We start from the raw sequence: 15,359 nt of genomic DNA on the forward strand, positions 1-15,359 counted from the left end.
GCTGCAGTCATAATGATAGAAGGCAGAGGGTGGAATCCTTTCTTTTGTAAAAGCCAAACTAAAACACAAACAAAGCCCTGGCCGGTGTGGCTCAGTGGATAGAGCGTCGGCCTGCGGACTGAAGGGTCCCGGGTTCGATTCCCGGTCAAGGGCATGTACCTTGGTTGCGGGCACATCCCCAGTAGGGAGTGTGCAGGAGGCAGCTGATCGATGTTTCTCTCTCATCGATGTTTCTAACTCTCTATCCCTCTCCCTTCCTCTCTGTAAAAAAAAAAAAAAAAACAATAAAAAAAATATTTAAAACACAAACAACAAAAAAACCATCATGAAATACCTCATTTTCCAGAACGTACCATAGATTTTCAGAGTACAAAGCCTCACTCGTGTTAACGTGATACGTAGTTTTCAGAGCTTTGCAGACGAGCAGAGGAAGCTCTCTCAGGGTTTGCTAATCACACCCGACTTCGGGGGGGTGAGAAGGAGAAGAGAAATGAATCTCGGAGCACTCCTCCTCCTCCGGCTGTCAGGTCCCGACTTCTCCTCGCCGTCCCAGCACCTTCTCCGTCGGCAGGTCTGTTTTCCTGCCCTGGAGTCTCGGTTTAGTCTGACAGGCTCCTTGCTGTCAGCCAGGGGTCACACGCTTTAGGTCCTTGTGCAGGGAGCTTCCTTCCGCCGTCACACAAAGGCCAGACCACAGCGCGGGCGGGCGGGCGGACCTGCAGCCGGAGGATGTGGCCTCCAGACCACAGCCGTGTCGGTGACACGGGGGCCAGGGCGCTGGGCCTCTGGCGGCTCTGACTGCCGACCAGGGCTGCCCTACAGAGGTAGAGAGCACATGGGTAGTCCATGAACTGAATTGTTAAGCAGCCTTATGGTGGTGTCATTTACATATCCTTCATTTTGGTATATTTTTCCAACATTTCATTATAAAATATTTCAAACATACAGGAAAGTTGAAAGAATTTTTGTTAACAACGATTACCCATATAAACCTACTGCGTAGATTCTACAATGAACACTTTACTATACTTGCTTTATCACATTAAGATACATTTTTTTAAAAAAATGTATTTTTTTGTTGATTTCAGAGAGGAAGGGAGAAGGAGAGAGAGATAGAAACATCCATGATGAGAGAGAATCATTGATGGGCTGCCTCCTGCATGCCCCCTACTGGGGATCGTGCCCACAACCCGAGCATGTGCCCTTGACCGGAATCGAACCTGGGACCCTTTAGTCCGCAGCCCGATGCTCTATCCACTGAGCCAAACCAGCTAGGGCAAGATACATTTTTAAAATATATATATTTTTTTATTGATTTCAGAGAGGAAGGGAGAAGGAGAGAGAGATAGAAACATCCATGATGAGAGAGAATCATGGATGGGCTGCCTCCTGCACGCCCCACCCCTGGGGATCGAGCCTGCAACCCGGACATGTGCCCTGACCGGGAATCGAACCATGACCTCCTGGTTCGTAGGCCGATGCTCAACCACTGAGCCACACCGGCTGGGCCAACAGTTTTTTTCTTTTAACCTAAGAAATGATTAATCTTACAGGCTTTCATTTCACATCTATGATAACCTGGCTGTTTACTCAGAGGCTAGCAGTGCTTAGGTTGCTGCTACTTCAGCCATCGAGCCAGTGGCAGGAGCCTCCCGCCGTCCCTCTCCGGGGACACGTGGGTCATGAGAATGGTATAGCCGTGTCTCCACCTGCCCCCGTTCAGGAAGCCGGTGGGGACCTGCCGAAGCCTGCCATCTGCCGCACGGTGGCCCAGGTCCTGCGGGACGTGGGAGGAAACCGCGGGCCTCGGCCGCAGCTGACGGCGGCCGCTCTCTGTTGAATCCACAGAACAAGAAGGGCACGGAGCTGCTGCTCGGCGTGGACGCGCTGGGGCTGCACATCTACGACCCCGAGAACAGGCTGACCCCCAAGATCTCCTTCCCGTGGAACGAGATCCGGAACATCTCCTACAGCGACAAGGAGGTAGGACCTGTCCACTCGCAGCTGCACCCGGGGCCCGGCCACAGGCCTCCCCCACACATCTCCCCTCCTGGCCGCGGGGTCCCCAGGCCTCCCTCCCACATCTCCCCTCCTGGCCGCGGGGTCCCCAGGCCTCCCCCATCTCCCCTCCTGGCCGCGGGGTCCCCAGGCCTCCCTCCCCCATCTCCCCTCCTGGCCGCGGGGTCCCCAGGCCTCCCTCCCCCATCTCCCCTCCTGGCCGCGGGGTCCCCAGGCCTCCCCCCCACATCTCCCCTCCTGGCCGCGGGGTCCCCAGGCCTCCCCCATCTCCCCTCCTGGCCGCGGGGTCCCCAGGCCTCCCCCATCTCCCCTCCTGGCCGCGGGGTCCCCAGGCCTCCCCCCCACATCTCCCCTCCTGGCGCGGGGTCCCCAGGCCTCCCCCCCACATCTCCTCTCCTGGCCGCAGGGTCCCCAGGCCTCCCCCATCTCCCCTCCTGGCCACGGGGTCCCCAGGCCTCCCCCCCACATCTCCCCTCCTGGCCGCGGGGTCCCCAGGCCTCCCCCCCACATCTCCCCTCCTGGCCGCGGGGTCCCCAGGCCTCCCCCATCTCCCCTCCTGGCTGCGGGGTCCCCAGGCCTCCCCCATCTCCCCTCCTGGCCGCGGGGTCCCCAGGCCTCCCTCCCCCATCTCCCCTCCTGGCCGCGGGGTCCCCAGGCCTCCCTCCCCCATCTCCCCTCCTGGCCGCGGGGTCCCCAGGCCTCCCCCATCCCCCCTCCGGCTGCGGGGTCCCCAGCCACTCTCCTGTTGCAGGAAAGTCATTTCATGCCCAAGCGGTGGGTGTTTGGTTATTGATTTTTATAGCATTTACAGGATAGTATTGGCATTCTGTTTTCAAAGAGCATCCCTATACACCCCCTCCGCCCCCGCCCCCGCCCCCACCCTGCTGACTAACAGCCTGTCGCCCTGGGAGCTCAGCCTGTCAGAACTGAGCCCCAAAGGACAAGCAGTAAACCAACCCCAAACGTAACCATTTCTTATTACTTGGCTTTCTATTTTTGGTGAGAAATTCTCTTTGGCCTTTTAAGTGTGGTGGCTATTAAACCCTTTCTCTGTGTCCAGCTTGTACGTATGGTGTGTGTGTGTGTGTGTGTGTGTGTGTGTGTGTGTGTGTGTGTGTGTGAGAGAGAGAGAGAGAGAGAGAGAATCAACAATAACTAAGGATATCAGGCTAACCTGCTTACCAGAATTTGAGAATAATTAAGTTTAAATCACTTAGATCAACACTCTAAGAATTCTAATATTTCTAATAGCATCTCCCAAACGCTGTAATCCTGCATTCATTGGTTTGTTCACTCATTCATTCTTTGTTAGTTTTAAAGGGATTACCGAGCCTCTGGGTTGCCTTAGGTTTTGTAGGGGAAGCAGAGATGGCTGTTTACTGCGCACCCACACATGTGTGTGCTCAAGGCTCCCCGAAACCCTCGTCCTCCCAGAACCCAAGGATTCAGGTCTCCCTTTAGGGTGGCCCGACACACCGAACCCTAATACCCCCTCTCCGGGGGCCGAGGCGCCCTCAGGCTCCGTCCTGTCAGTAACTCGCACAGTAAGGAGACCCCAGACTGACGGGACTTAACAGGAAGTGGCCCGCGTAGTCCTGTACGGCAGCCGTGCTGTCAACACAGAAACGTCGTTGGCTTATTTTAAGCGACTCATTGATTCTCCGTGCGGCCCTGGCATGGCGCGGGGCCCGCGGTTTCCACACAACGCGTGGTTTCCCGCTGACAGCCCCGGGATTTGACAGCAAGGCCAAAAATAAGCTTTCGAAATTCACCAACAGCAGCCTACACGGGAGCAATACCGCCTCTGAATGAACTTGACCAAAAGCTACACAGAGGATTATTTTCTGTCCTCGCGGCGCTAACCCGTGGTTGGACAATAGAACCTGAGAAAGAAACACCCGAGAACAGATCTCTCCAAACCTATTTGTCTGCGTAGCAGGTGTTTCTTGGGAATGGATTACCCGTTTTTTTTTAAAGTGCATCTTTGAAATGTAGGATCTGTCTGGTCTCATCAGGAATGGTTGAAAACAACTGTTGCCACTTGTTCTTTTTAAAAATATATATATATATATTTTTACTGATTTCAGAGAAGAAGGGAGAGGGAGAGGTAGAAACATCAGTGATGAGAGAGAATCATTGATCGGCTGCCTCCTGAACGCCCCACCCTGGGGATCGAGCCTGAAAACCTGGGCATGTGCCCTGACCGGGAATCGAACCGTGACCTCCTGGTTCCTAGGTCCGACGCTCAACCACTGAGCCACACGGGCTGGGTGTGCGCCATTTGTTCTTTATACGCTGCCCTGCTGAGTGGTCTGGCCCTGGGTTCTCCCACGAAGCTGCCACCCTGTCCTTATCATTCGTCTTCCTCTCCGCTTTGATTTCAGGAACTGTGTTTGCCTCTTCCGCTACGGTCTGTTCGTCCTCACGCTTGACTGTATTCCTTCTGCTATCAGCTTTCACATAATAATCCCATGTTCAGAAATCTGAAGTGACGCCCTGTACACTATCACACTGGGTCTAAACCCCTCTGTCTGTCTACTCCCAGCCCACCTCTCCACCTCCAGCACACCCCTCCACCCCCAGCACACCCCTGCCTTCCTCCCGGTCGAAGCCCATGGTATCGTCTTAGGCATCAAAGAGCCATGCTTGATGAGACACACACACACACACACACACACACACACACCCCGCTCATTTGCCCATCTCTGCCTTACTTGTATTGCTTTCCTTTTGTAGAATGTCCTTCCACCCTATCTTTTTATTTTAATATATGTGTGTGTGTGTGTGTGTGTGTGTGTGTGTGTGTGTTCTTGATTTCAGAGAGGGAGAGGGAGAGAGATAGAAACATCAATGATGAGAGAGAATCATGGATCGGCTGCCTCCAGCACAACCCACACTGGGGATGGAGCCCATAACCCGGGCATGTGCCCTGACCGGGAATCGAACCGTGACCTCCTGGTTCCTAGGTTGATGCTCAACCACTGAGCCACCCCGGCCGAGCCATCCTATCTTTTAACTTCTGTACATATTCTTCGCCAGCTTAAGTCCCTCCTACCCGTGGTCGATCCACTCTGAATCCCCCAGCACATCTGTGATTTGTGCCCCACAATGAGGCACGAATATGAGATGTGACTTCTCCAGTCATTGCCTGTGGTTAGTCTCGTTCCGCTCGGTTGTGAGCCTAAGTCAGGGCCATGACTTAGAGTCTGGCGTGGCCCTCCCCGTGTCAGCCCGGAGCTTGGGCCCATCAGGGGTTTATATGTCAGGTTTCTAAGCCCACGATGGCGCCGAGAGCACGCCTTTCAGGATCCTGAACTCCCACAGCCCTAGACTTGCGTCCTCAGACGCCTCTAACCCGCCATGGTTTCGTGCCTGGGCCCCCGCAAGCCGGGGCACGGCGCGGCCTCGTGCTGGCTCCTTGCCGGGGTGGCTGCTGCTGTTGTGTGAGTCCCCGGTTGGTGGGAACATTCCAGGCCGTCCGACCGAAACCGTCTTCCACTTCCTTCTTTCAGTTTACCATTAAACCGTTGGACAAGAAAATCGACGTCTTCAAGTTCAACTCCTCAAAGCTCCGTGTGAATAAGCTGGTAAGTTGGGATGCTGGCTTCTGGGACCGATAGCTGTGGTGTTTCTGAGAAATCGAATGCCCTTTTTGAGGTTGAACCCACAACCTTGGCATCGCGGGACCACACACCAACCACCTGACCTGCCCGGCCAGGGCGAGAAATGCTTCCCTTTTCATGTAGAAGAAGGTATCCGTCCTTTCCTCGATCCTTTGTGTCTTGCTTGACATCTTTCCTTATCCTGGGATCATAAAGATGTTCTTTTTTTTTTTTTTTTTTAAATATTTCCTTATTGATTTCAGAGAGGAAGGGAGAGAGAGAGAGAGAGAGAGAGACATCCATGATGAGAGAGAATCATGGATCGGCTGCCTCCTGCACGCCCCACACTGGGGATCGAGCCCGCAACCCGGGCACGTGCCCTTGACCGGAATTGAACCTGGGACCCTTCAGTCCGCAGGCCGACGCTCTATCCACTGGGCCACACCGGCCAGGGCCAGATGTTTTTTTCTATTCTCTTAGAACGTTTCAAGGGCTTGAGCTTCTCACGTAAGGCTCTCATCCTCTGGAGCTCATTTTTGCATATGGTGTAAGGGAAGGATCCGACGTACGTTTTTCCACATGAATGACTGTTGTCCCAGCCCAGCCTATCGAGGGAGCTTGCCTAGGCTCCCTGATCGGCAGAGCCACATCTGCACTTAGAGTGAGGGGCATCCGGAAGGCCTGCTAACGTGTCTTCCGTTTCTCGCCTGTGATTTAAAAATATATACTTTTTTTTTTAATTGATTTCAGAGAGGAAGGGAAAGAGAGAGAGAAACATCACTGATGAGAGAGAATCATCGATCGGCTGCCTCCTGCACGCCCCACCCTGGGGACCGAGCCTGAACCCCGGGGCACATGCCGTGACCGGGAATCGAACCTCGACCTCCTGGTTCCTAGGCCGTCGCTTAACCGCGGAGCCCCGCCCCGTGGGCTTCTGTCCTGTGGCTTTTGTCCCCCGGCACATCTGCGGCACCGTCAGCGCGCTGTCTCCGGAGCGGAGCGCGCGAGAGGCCGTCAGCAGGGGGTTGGCGCCTCTCTCCCCGCTTCCCTCTCAGGCTTCCTGCTGCCCACGAGGGCCCTCCGACGGCCGTGCCGGGGCGTGGGGCAGGGGCGCCGCGGGCAGTGACGGAAGTGTGTGGGTTTACCGTCCCTCCCGCTCCCGCGGCCACAGATCCTGCAGCTGTGCATTGGGAACCACGACCTCTTCATGAGGAGGAGGAAGGCCGACTCTTTGGAAGTGCAGCAGATGAAAGCCCAGGCCCGGGAGGAGAAAGCCAGGAAGCAGGTGAGCAAGGCCCCGTTCGGGCTGCTCTTACCCCGGCCGTCCTGGCCCAGGAGGGAAGGCGTGGTTACGGGCTGACCGGGGTCCTCTGGTCGTGGGTGACGGGTACTCTTTTTTTTATTGATTTCAGAGGGGAAGGGAGAGAGAGAGAGAGAGAGAAAACATCAATGATGAGAGAAAATCATGGATGGGCTGCCTCCTGCAGGCCCCCCACTGGGGATCGAGCCTGCAACCCGGGCCTGTGCCCTGACCGGGAATGGAACCGTGACCTCCTGGTTCAGAGGTCGACGCTCAACCCCTGAGCCACGCCGGCCGGGCGATGAGGGGGACTCTTGTTTTATCTCTTCTGAATCTTTCTTGGCTGGTGCCAGCCGGTGGGGTGTCAGCTCTGGAGCTGAGGAATGAACTCCAGTCTCGTGTCCGAAGGAAACGTCTCCAGTTACTTCTCCACTCGGGCGAAGTGGGAAGAAATGGCCCAGCCTGCCTGTCCCCGCCCGTGCATCCGTCTCTCCTCCGTCCGGCTGAGCTTCCTCTTGCCCGCCCGGCCCCTCCGCCCGTCCCCTCCGCCCGGCCTGCTCCTTCTCCAATTAGGTGGTGATGGAATGCATGGCGGCGTGTCCGTGCCGCTGCCGGAATGCTGATTAGCCTCCGGCTGCACTTCCCGCCGTGGGTCAGCCCGGGCGCCCAGCACCCACCCCGGGAGGTGCCGGGAGCGCCCATCAGCAGACCGGACGGTCTGCATCACTGCTTCCTGCCCGCAGACCCTCTCGACACCCCGAATGCCACACCCCTGGCCCGCGCCTCGCTGCCGAGAATATTAGTTGTGGTTCTGGACGGACTCCTAGGCAGAGTAGCAGCAGCTGCAGCCGGATGCCCTCGGGACCCGCGGGCTCGAAGGTGTAATAATTAGTCTGCGCGCAGCTGTCTCTGATTTGGGTCCCCGGGCGCGCCTGGCTCCCCGCCAGCAGCTTCAGGATGAGATGCCCCGTTTGATCCAGTGCTTCCGACCCTCCATCTCTTAGCTTTCCGAGGTGGCGGGCCATCCGTGTGCCCTAGGGGATGCTTTGGGGGGGGGGGGGGCTGGGAGGGGAGTGGAATGGGTTTTGTTGGACAAAGAGAGACTCCTGAGCCAGCACAGGGTCCTAGTGGGAACTTGGAGAAGAAAAGTGACCTCTGACCCCTTGGCCAGCAGAGCAGAGCTCAGAAGTGAGAGATCTGGAAACGACAAGGCGCGTGCGTGCAGGGCCTCTGGGCCGTGGCAGAGAATAGCGTGGACGCGCCCCCCCCTGGACCTCCCCTGCCTGTAGGACAGCCACGTCCCTGGCATCCGGCAACTGCGGGTCAGGGGCTCCGCGGCCCCTGTGCAGACACTGACCTCGGAGCCGGCTGGGCAACTTAGTATGTGAGGCGAGCGAATGCCCCCGCCTCCCCCCTTCCCCCCCCCCCCGTGTTCTCCTCTGTCACGTGGAGCTAATGGTTCTCCTCGTCTGCCTCCGATCAAAGGACACGGCGAAGCCGAGAGTCTCTATCGCTTGAACCACTTGGCCGGCGGAGGCCCCTCATCATGGGGGCGGGGACCTCGGGGAAGGTGCGGTGCTGGGAATGGAAGGGGACGGCCCGGGCTCTTCTCAAGCGGCCGGTAATGGACAAGCCGTGATCCGCCGAGTGGAGGTCGTCACGTGATGGAATCGGAGCACACGTCGGCCGAGCTTTCCGTTGACCCGTCAGAGGAAAATTGGGAGAAGAATGTACAGGATTTTATTGCTTGTCTTTGCATTATTCCTCCGCGGTGCGATGCCTTTTTTTTTTTTTTTTCTGGCTTAGTACTTAGAAAAGGCAGCGCTCTTAGAAATCTCCCATTTGAGAGAAGCTCGAAACGAGGGGTGATTAAATGTTGCTTTAATTATTAAAGGAAATAGAATAGCGCAGCGGTCACTTCCGGCCGCTGCCTCCCGAGCTCGGTGTGTGCCGGGCCGCAGGCTCGCAGAGCGCAGTGTGGTCCCGCTCGCTCGCCTGATTAAGCTCGGCGTGTGGTCCAGTTCATACGGCGGGCGATGCAGAAGGCGAGGGAGGCGGCGGCGGCGGCGGCTGGGCGGGTGCCGTGAGGACAGGGGCTGTGCTCCCGCCCGGCTCCCTCCCGTCGCAGGCCCGGCTCGGGGTGCCTCAGCGGGGGGCTGTGCGGGCCTGTGCCGTGGCTGCCGCAGCTCCCCCCCCCCCCGTGAAATACAACCTGTGAGCTGTCAATGCATCACGCAGAACGGTTCCATCTTCTCCGGGGTCCGAGGCGAGGGCGGAGCCGTTGTTGATGCGATGAGCGGTGGGAGGGAGGACCGTGTCGATGAGCAATAGCGAGGCGGCTCATCACCCAGATGAGAAAGCCGCCTGTTTTGGGGGCTCCATCTCAGGGACAAGGAACCTGCATTGCGTCCCGGCAGCCGCAGGGCACGGTGTGTGAGAGTGCCCCCTCCCATCCAGGTAGAGACCTGCCGTGGCTTTTTGTTGGTGGTTTCTTTTTTTTTTTTAAAAAAATATTTTTTTTATTGATATCAGAGAGGAAGGGAGAGAGAAAGAGAGAGAGAGCGAGAGAGAGAGAGCGAAACAGAAACATCAATGATGAAAGGGAGGCATTGATCGGCGGCCCCCTGCACGCCCCACACTGGGGATCGGGCCTGCAACCCAGGCATGTGCCCTGACCAGGAATCGAACCCCGACCTCCTGGTTCACAGGTCGACGCTCAGCCACGGAGCCAGAGCCAGCCAGGCTGCTGTTGGTTTCCTTCCCGCTCCATGTTTTTTCTCAAGGAGCGCAGTTCGCACCCCGGCCGCTGGTTTAGGAGGACAGAGGGTGGTGGGTGACGAGAATGAAAAGTGTGCCCACAGCGGGGACTCTGCACGCTGGGCATCCTTGGGTTCCCGTGGCACCAGAGGCCCTGAGCCCAGGACTCAGTGGCTGCTCTCGTGTCCTCTCCCCGCCCCCCACCCCCACCCCCCAGATGGAGCGGCAGCGTCTCGCCCGAGAGAAGCAGATGCGGGAGGAGGCCGAGCGCACCCGGGACGAGCTGGAGCGGAGGCTGCTGCAGATGAAAGAGGAGGCCACCATGGCCAACGAAGCGCTGGTGATTCCCCAGGGGTCTGGGTCCCAGGAGGTGGCCCGGCGTCCCGCTCGCTTTGCTGGAGCTAGACCTCCCGGCACCACAAATGAGAGGCATCTGCTGTGACATTTCAGCTAAAAAAAAAACCACAGAAAACCAGTGCCTTTTCCCTACAGTGGTGCTGGCAGAGGCAGGTGCAGGCTGCATCTTTGTTGTTGAAAGTGTTACAGGAGTTCGCAGCCCGGACGTCTGTTTGTTTGCTTGTCCCGTTGGCCCCCTCCACCCCGCCCCAGCCCCGCCCCCGCCCCTCCCAGGCCTTCCCCACTCTGTTGTCTGCGTCCCGGGGCTGTGAATAGATGCATATAAGTCCCCCGGTTAGTGGGATACCTTTAAAGCGGGTCTCAGCTTCGGCACGACGGACACTGGGGCCAGACGGTCCTCGGTGGGGTCTGCCCTGTCGGTGAAGGACCTTGAGTGGTGTCCCCGGCCTTGATCCATTAGATGCTGGTCGCACCATCTCACCCCTCCTGGGAGACCATCGAAAGTGTCTCCGGACATCGTCAGGTGTCCCCCTGCGGGCAGAGGCTCCCCTGGTTTGGAGCTGACTTAAAGGGAAAGGAGAGCGGGGTGAAGTTGGTTTTCCCCCTCATCGAGCCTCCGTTCCCTGGGGATTCACCATCAGGCGCCTCCGTGTTGCCGCCCTGGGTGGGACCCCAAAGGCCCTTCTGAGAAGAGGGGGATGTGGCTTGTCGTCGGTCGCCAGGATGTCGTCCGAGGGGACACTCAGTGGCAGGGCCCCAAGGAATCTGAGACTCTGGTTCTTTTTTTGGTGTTTTTTTAAAAAATATATATTTTATTGATTTTTTTACAGAGAGGAAGGGAGAGGGATAGAGAGTTAGAAACATCGATGAGAGAGAAACATCGATCAGCTGCCTCCTGCACACCCCCCACTGGGGATGTGCCCACAACCAAGGCACATGCCCTTGACCGGAATCGAACCTGGGACCCTTGAGTCCGCAGGCCGACGCTCTATCCACTGAGCCACACCGGTTAGGGCGAGACTCTGGTTCCTGCCGACCCGAGGGTCTGGGCTCAGATCTGGTGGGGGAACGGGCAGGGGATCCCCACCGACGCCCGCTCCCGGCGCCCGCCTCCCCAGATGCGGTCCGAGGAGACGGCCGACCTGCTGGCGGAAAAGGCCCAGATCACCGAGGAGGAGGCGAAGCTCCTGGCGCAGAAGGCTGCGGAGGCCGAGCAGGAGATGCAGCGCATCAAGGCCACGGCCATCCGGACGGAGGAGGAGAAGCGCGTGATGGAGCAGAAGGTGCTGGAGGCCGAGGTGCTGGCGCTGAAGATGGCCGAGGAGTCCGAGAGGAGGTGAGGGGGGACGGGGCGGGGGGGAGGGTGGGGGGTGGGCACTGGGGCCCAGGCGGGGGGCCGCTCGGTCCTCACCTGCCCCGTGCCGAGGCAGAGCTGACTGCAGCTGTCCTCAGGCTGCTTCTCGGTCCGGGGCGGGGACGGCTCCTCCGCGGCCAGGCCGGTGCTGCCGGAGCTCTCGGCACACAGTTCTCTCGTGGAGTGGCGTCTGTCACGCGTGTGCCTTTGTGATGAGCCCTGTCCCTCGGATTCCGTGTTTGCAGGAAAACCATCGGGCGCGTCCCAGACTTGCTTTAGCTGAGGAGACATAAGGAGGCTCTTCTTACATTTAAAAAAACGTGATTTTAAAAAATATATATATATTTTTTTTAAATTGATTTCAGAGAGGAAGGGAGAGGGAGAGGAGAAACATCCATGATGAGAGAGAACCATCCATCGGCTGCCTCCTGCACGCCCCACACTGGGGACTGAGCCTGGAACCCGGGCATGTGCCCTGACCGGGAATGGAACCCTGACCTCCTGGTTCCTAGGTCGACGCTCAACCCCTGCGCCACGCCGGCCGGGCCCTCTCCCCTTTCTGCACGTCGGTCGGGGACTACGGTTCCTTCTTTTCTGCCCTGTCCTGCGCCCCTTTCCCTGTGTCCGGTCGCCTCCCCACGTGTGATGCATGATGGGTTGGATCCTGTGTCCTACAGGGCGAGGACCTGCACCGAAGGATGAGGCCCTCAGCGGTGGTGCCTGAGGGGGTGGGCTCTTGGCCTGCAGATGAGTTTCAGGGGGTGGGGGTGGGGGGCGGCTGTGAAGAGTCCGTTCTTTCACCTCCAAAGGATCACAAAGAATCCACTGGATTCTCCCTGTGCTCATCCCACTCTCACCCAGAGACAACGCACAGAATGTCCGTGGCCCCTTCCCCGTCTCTCCTCCTCCTCCTCCTCCTCCTCCTCCTCCTCCTCCTCCTCCTCCTCCTCCAATTGCACGGGTTCGTCCCCGACTCTTCTCCCCACGGCTTCCCTGCTCGTCCCGCTTAGATTCGCCAGTTGAAGTAAACAGTACCCGGGAATGGTGTCCTTGGCTTGGAAGTTCTGGTTTCGTGTCCGTGTCCCCCACCCCCCGACCCTCCACCTTGTCTGTCTGATCGGGTGCCATCCTCGGGATTAACCCGGGTCCCTCCTCCCCAGGGGGAAAGGGGGGGAAGGGATCCATTTCCTCACCTTCTGGGGGGGTGACCGCTCCTCCTCCCCCCGCAGGGCCAAGGAGGCCGATCAGCTGAAGCAGGACCTGCAGGAGGCCCGCGAGGCGGAGCGAAGAGCCAAGCAAAAGCTCCTGGAAATCACCACCAAGCCCACGTACCCGGTGAGCCTGGGGGGGCCGGGGGGCCAGGACAGGGTTGGGGGGGTGCCCAGACCCGGGAACCTTTCCTCCCGCCCAGCCCTTCACTTCACCGGGCGGTGCCTGCAGGGCAAGGGGAGCAGAGCCTACGGGGGGGAGGGTGGAGGGGGTCTGGGCAGGACGCCTGGGCTGCCATTTGGCCTTGGACTCTCAGGCACCTCTCTGGCTGCCAAGACAGCAAGCCACAGGGCCTTTTACAGCTCGGAAGTGTTCTTCTTATTCCAAGTATATAGTCCCACATTGCCCTCGAGAGACCTGGCTCTCCAGCCTCTTAGCACAAAACTGGACGTCACCTTCATCGGCCGGGATGTGCTCTGCACCGGGATCCTAGTTCTGGGCAGGGAGACCCTGTGTCTCTCAGGCGACCTATCGCCGTGCGCGAACCGGCCTCCAGGAACCAGCCTCCAGACTCCGTTTGGGACAGGGAGGCAGACTGCAATTCAGTGGGGTCACAGAACGAATAGAGAAGCCTATTGACTTATTTGTTTATTTATTATTGATTTCAGAGAGGAAGGGGGAGGGAGAGAGAGAGAGAGAGAAACATTCGTGATGAGAGAGAATCATTAATCGGCTGCCTCCTGCACGCCCCGCACTGGGGATCGAGCCCGCAACCCGGGCGGCCTGTGCCCTGACCGGGAACCGAACCGTGACCTCCTGGTTCCTAGGTCGACGCTCAACCACTGAGCCACGCCGGCCGGGGCGGGTGGGGGATGTGTAAAACACACATGGGAGCAGACTTTATACCCTGCTCTAATAATAAATGCATAAACCCCGGAGGAGGTCACGCACGCGGACTTTTTAATCATAGCTCGTTGTACGGATGGACTACAGTTCATCCAGCCAGTCAGTCCCCAGCGAATGGGTACGTAGCCCGTTTTCCTGTTCGATTATGAACAAAAACTGCAGGGAACAAATATTGGCACGTACACGTGGGTGAATCCGTAGAATAAATTCTCACGAGTAGAACTGTGGAGTCAGAGAAGACCGGGGAGGCAGGAGGCCGTGGCGGTGCCGGGAGGCGGGGCCCACGCCGTCCCCCTCGCCTCCGTGGCTGCCCGGGGTTGGGGGGGTGGGGGCGGTCGGTGGTTAGCACAGCAGTGCCCTCTGCTCTTGTAGGACCCGGCCCTCCTAACTGGAGTTTCTCATTTCTAGCCCATCAACCCACTTCCAGCACCGCTGCCTCCTGACATGTCAAGCTTCAACCTCATCGGTGACAGCCTGTCTTTCGACTTCAAGGATACTGACATGAAGCGACTTTCCATGGAAATAGAGAAAGAAAAGTACGTGGTCTCCCCTTCCCCGGAGCGAGCCGGCCGGGGCCCGTCGCCAGCTCCTGCCGAGGTTGGCTCTGCCCTCCCTCACCGCCTGGAGGGAGAATTTCCTAATCAGAAATGAAGGACGACAGGCCGGCATTCCATCTTCCAGGATAAAAATGATACTTGATTGGTAGCCCGGGGATTACCGTGGCTCAAACCCTCACCTAACATATGGGGCGGGCTACCAGAGACCCCCGAGCCGGCCAGAGAGCTGTTCCCATGGCAACCGAGGGTGTGATCATGTGCGGACGTGGTAATGGAACGTGTTTCCTGGTTGTGTTCTCTGGTGGCTCCAATCTGTGACATTCCATGTTTTTTTGTTGTTGTTGTTTTTTTAAAATATATTTTATTGATTTTTTACAGAGAGGAAGGGAGAGGGATAGAAAGCTAGAAACATCGATGAGAGAGAAACATCGATCAGCTGCCCCCTGCACACCCCCCACTGGGGATGTGCCCGCAACCAAGGTACATGCCCTTGACCGGAATTAAACCTGGGACCCTTCGGTCTGCAGGCCGACGCTCTATCCACTGAGCCACACCGGCTACGGCTGTTTTTGTTTTTTAAAAAAACATTTTTATTGATTTCAGAGAGGAAGGGAGCAGGAGAGAGAATCATGGATAGGCTGCCTCCTGCGTGCCCCACACTGGGGATCGAGCCCGCACCCCGGGCATGTGCCCCGACCCCGGGGAATCGAACCGTGACCTCCTGGTTCCTAGGTCCCCGCTCAACCCCTGAGCCACGCCGGCCGGGCTCCTACACTTCCTTTTATTTAATTCTGACCGCAGCCCTGCGTTCGTTACCCCAATATTATGGACGAGGAAACAGATTCAGGCCAGTTCAGTGACGTGGCCAAGCTCCCGTGGCCTGTGCGTGGGCCAAGGAGAGACATGAAACGCCCCCCCCCCGCCCCCCCTTAGCCCCTCGGGGCTTCAGACCCCGGGTCCCATGCCGAGCGGCTTGTAGGTCTGGAGCGCCTCAAGCCCTAGCCACGCCGGGGCCGTGACGCGCGCGTCCCCTCCCCGCAGGGTGGAGTACATGGAGAAGAGCAAGCACCTGCAGGAGCAGCTCAACGAACTCAAGACCGAGATCGAGGCCTTGAAGCTCAAGGAGCGGGAGACGGCCCTGGACATCCTGCACAACGAGAACGCCGACCGGGGCGGCTCCAGCAGCAAGCACAATACCATCAAGAAGGTACCGGGTCCCTGTCCCCCCCCGCCCGTCTCCTGCCCCCCGTCTCCCGCCCAGCGGGGAGGGCGTTCACGAAATGCGGGGTCAGCGTCTG

The 15,359-nt window shown here is 58.3% G+C and overlaps 1 protein-coding gene across 3 annotated transcripts in view; it reads left to right on the forward strand.

Annotated features, from left to right (window-relative positions):
- Positions 1–15,359, forward strand: part of NF2 (NF2, moesin-ezrin-radixin like (MERLIN) tumor suppressor) — a 71,535-nt gene that overhangs the window by 43,539 nt on the left and 12,637 nt on the right. For all 3 annotated transcript variants that reach the window (XM_054712471.1, XM_054712472.1, XM_054712473.1), the window contains exons 8-15: positions 1,849–1,983; positions 5,532–5,606; positions 6,793–6,906; positions 9,896–10,018; positions 11,154–11,371; positions 12,619–12,724; positions 13,913–14,040; positions 15,103–15,268. In XM_054712471.1, the coding sequence (XP_054568446.1) occupies positions 1,849–1,983; positions 5,532–5,606; positions 6,793–6,906; positions 9,896–10,018; positions 11,154–11,371; positions 12,619–12,724; positions 13,913–14,040; positions 15,103–15,268 (1,065 nt within the window). The remainder of the gene's footprint in view (positions 1–1,848; positions 1,984–5,531; positions 5,607–6,792; positions 6,907–9,895; positions 10,019–11,153; positions 11,372–12,618; positions 12,725–13,912; positions 14,041–15,102; positions 15,269–15,359) is intronic.

This window comes from Eptesicus fuscus, chromosome 23 (genome assembly GCF_027574615.1).
Source record: "Eptesicus fuscus isolate TK198812 chromosome 23, DD_ASM_mEF_20220401, whole genome shotgun sequence".
NCBI classification, from domain to species: domain Eukaryota; kingdom Metazoa; phylum Chordata; class Mammalia; order Chiroptera; family Vespertilionidae; genus Eptesicus; species Eptesicus fuscus.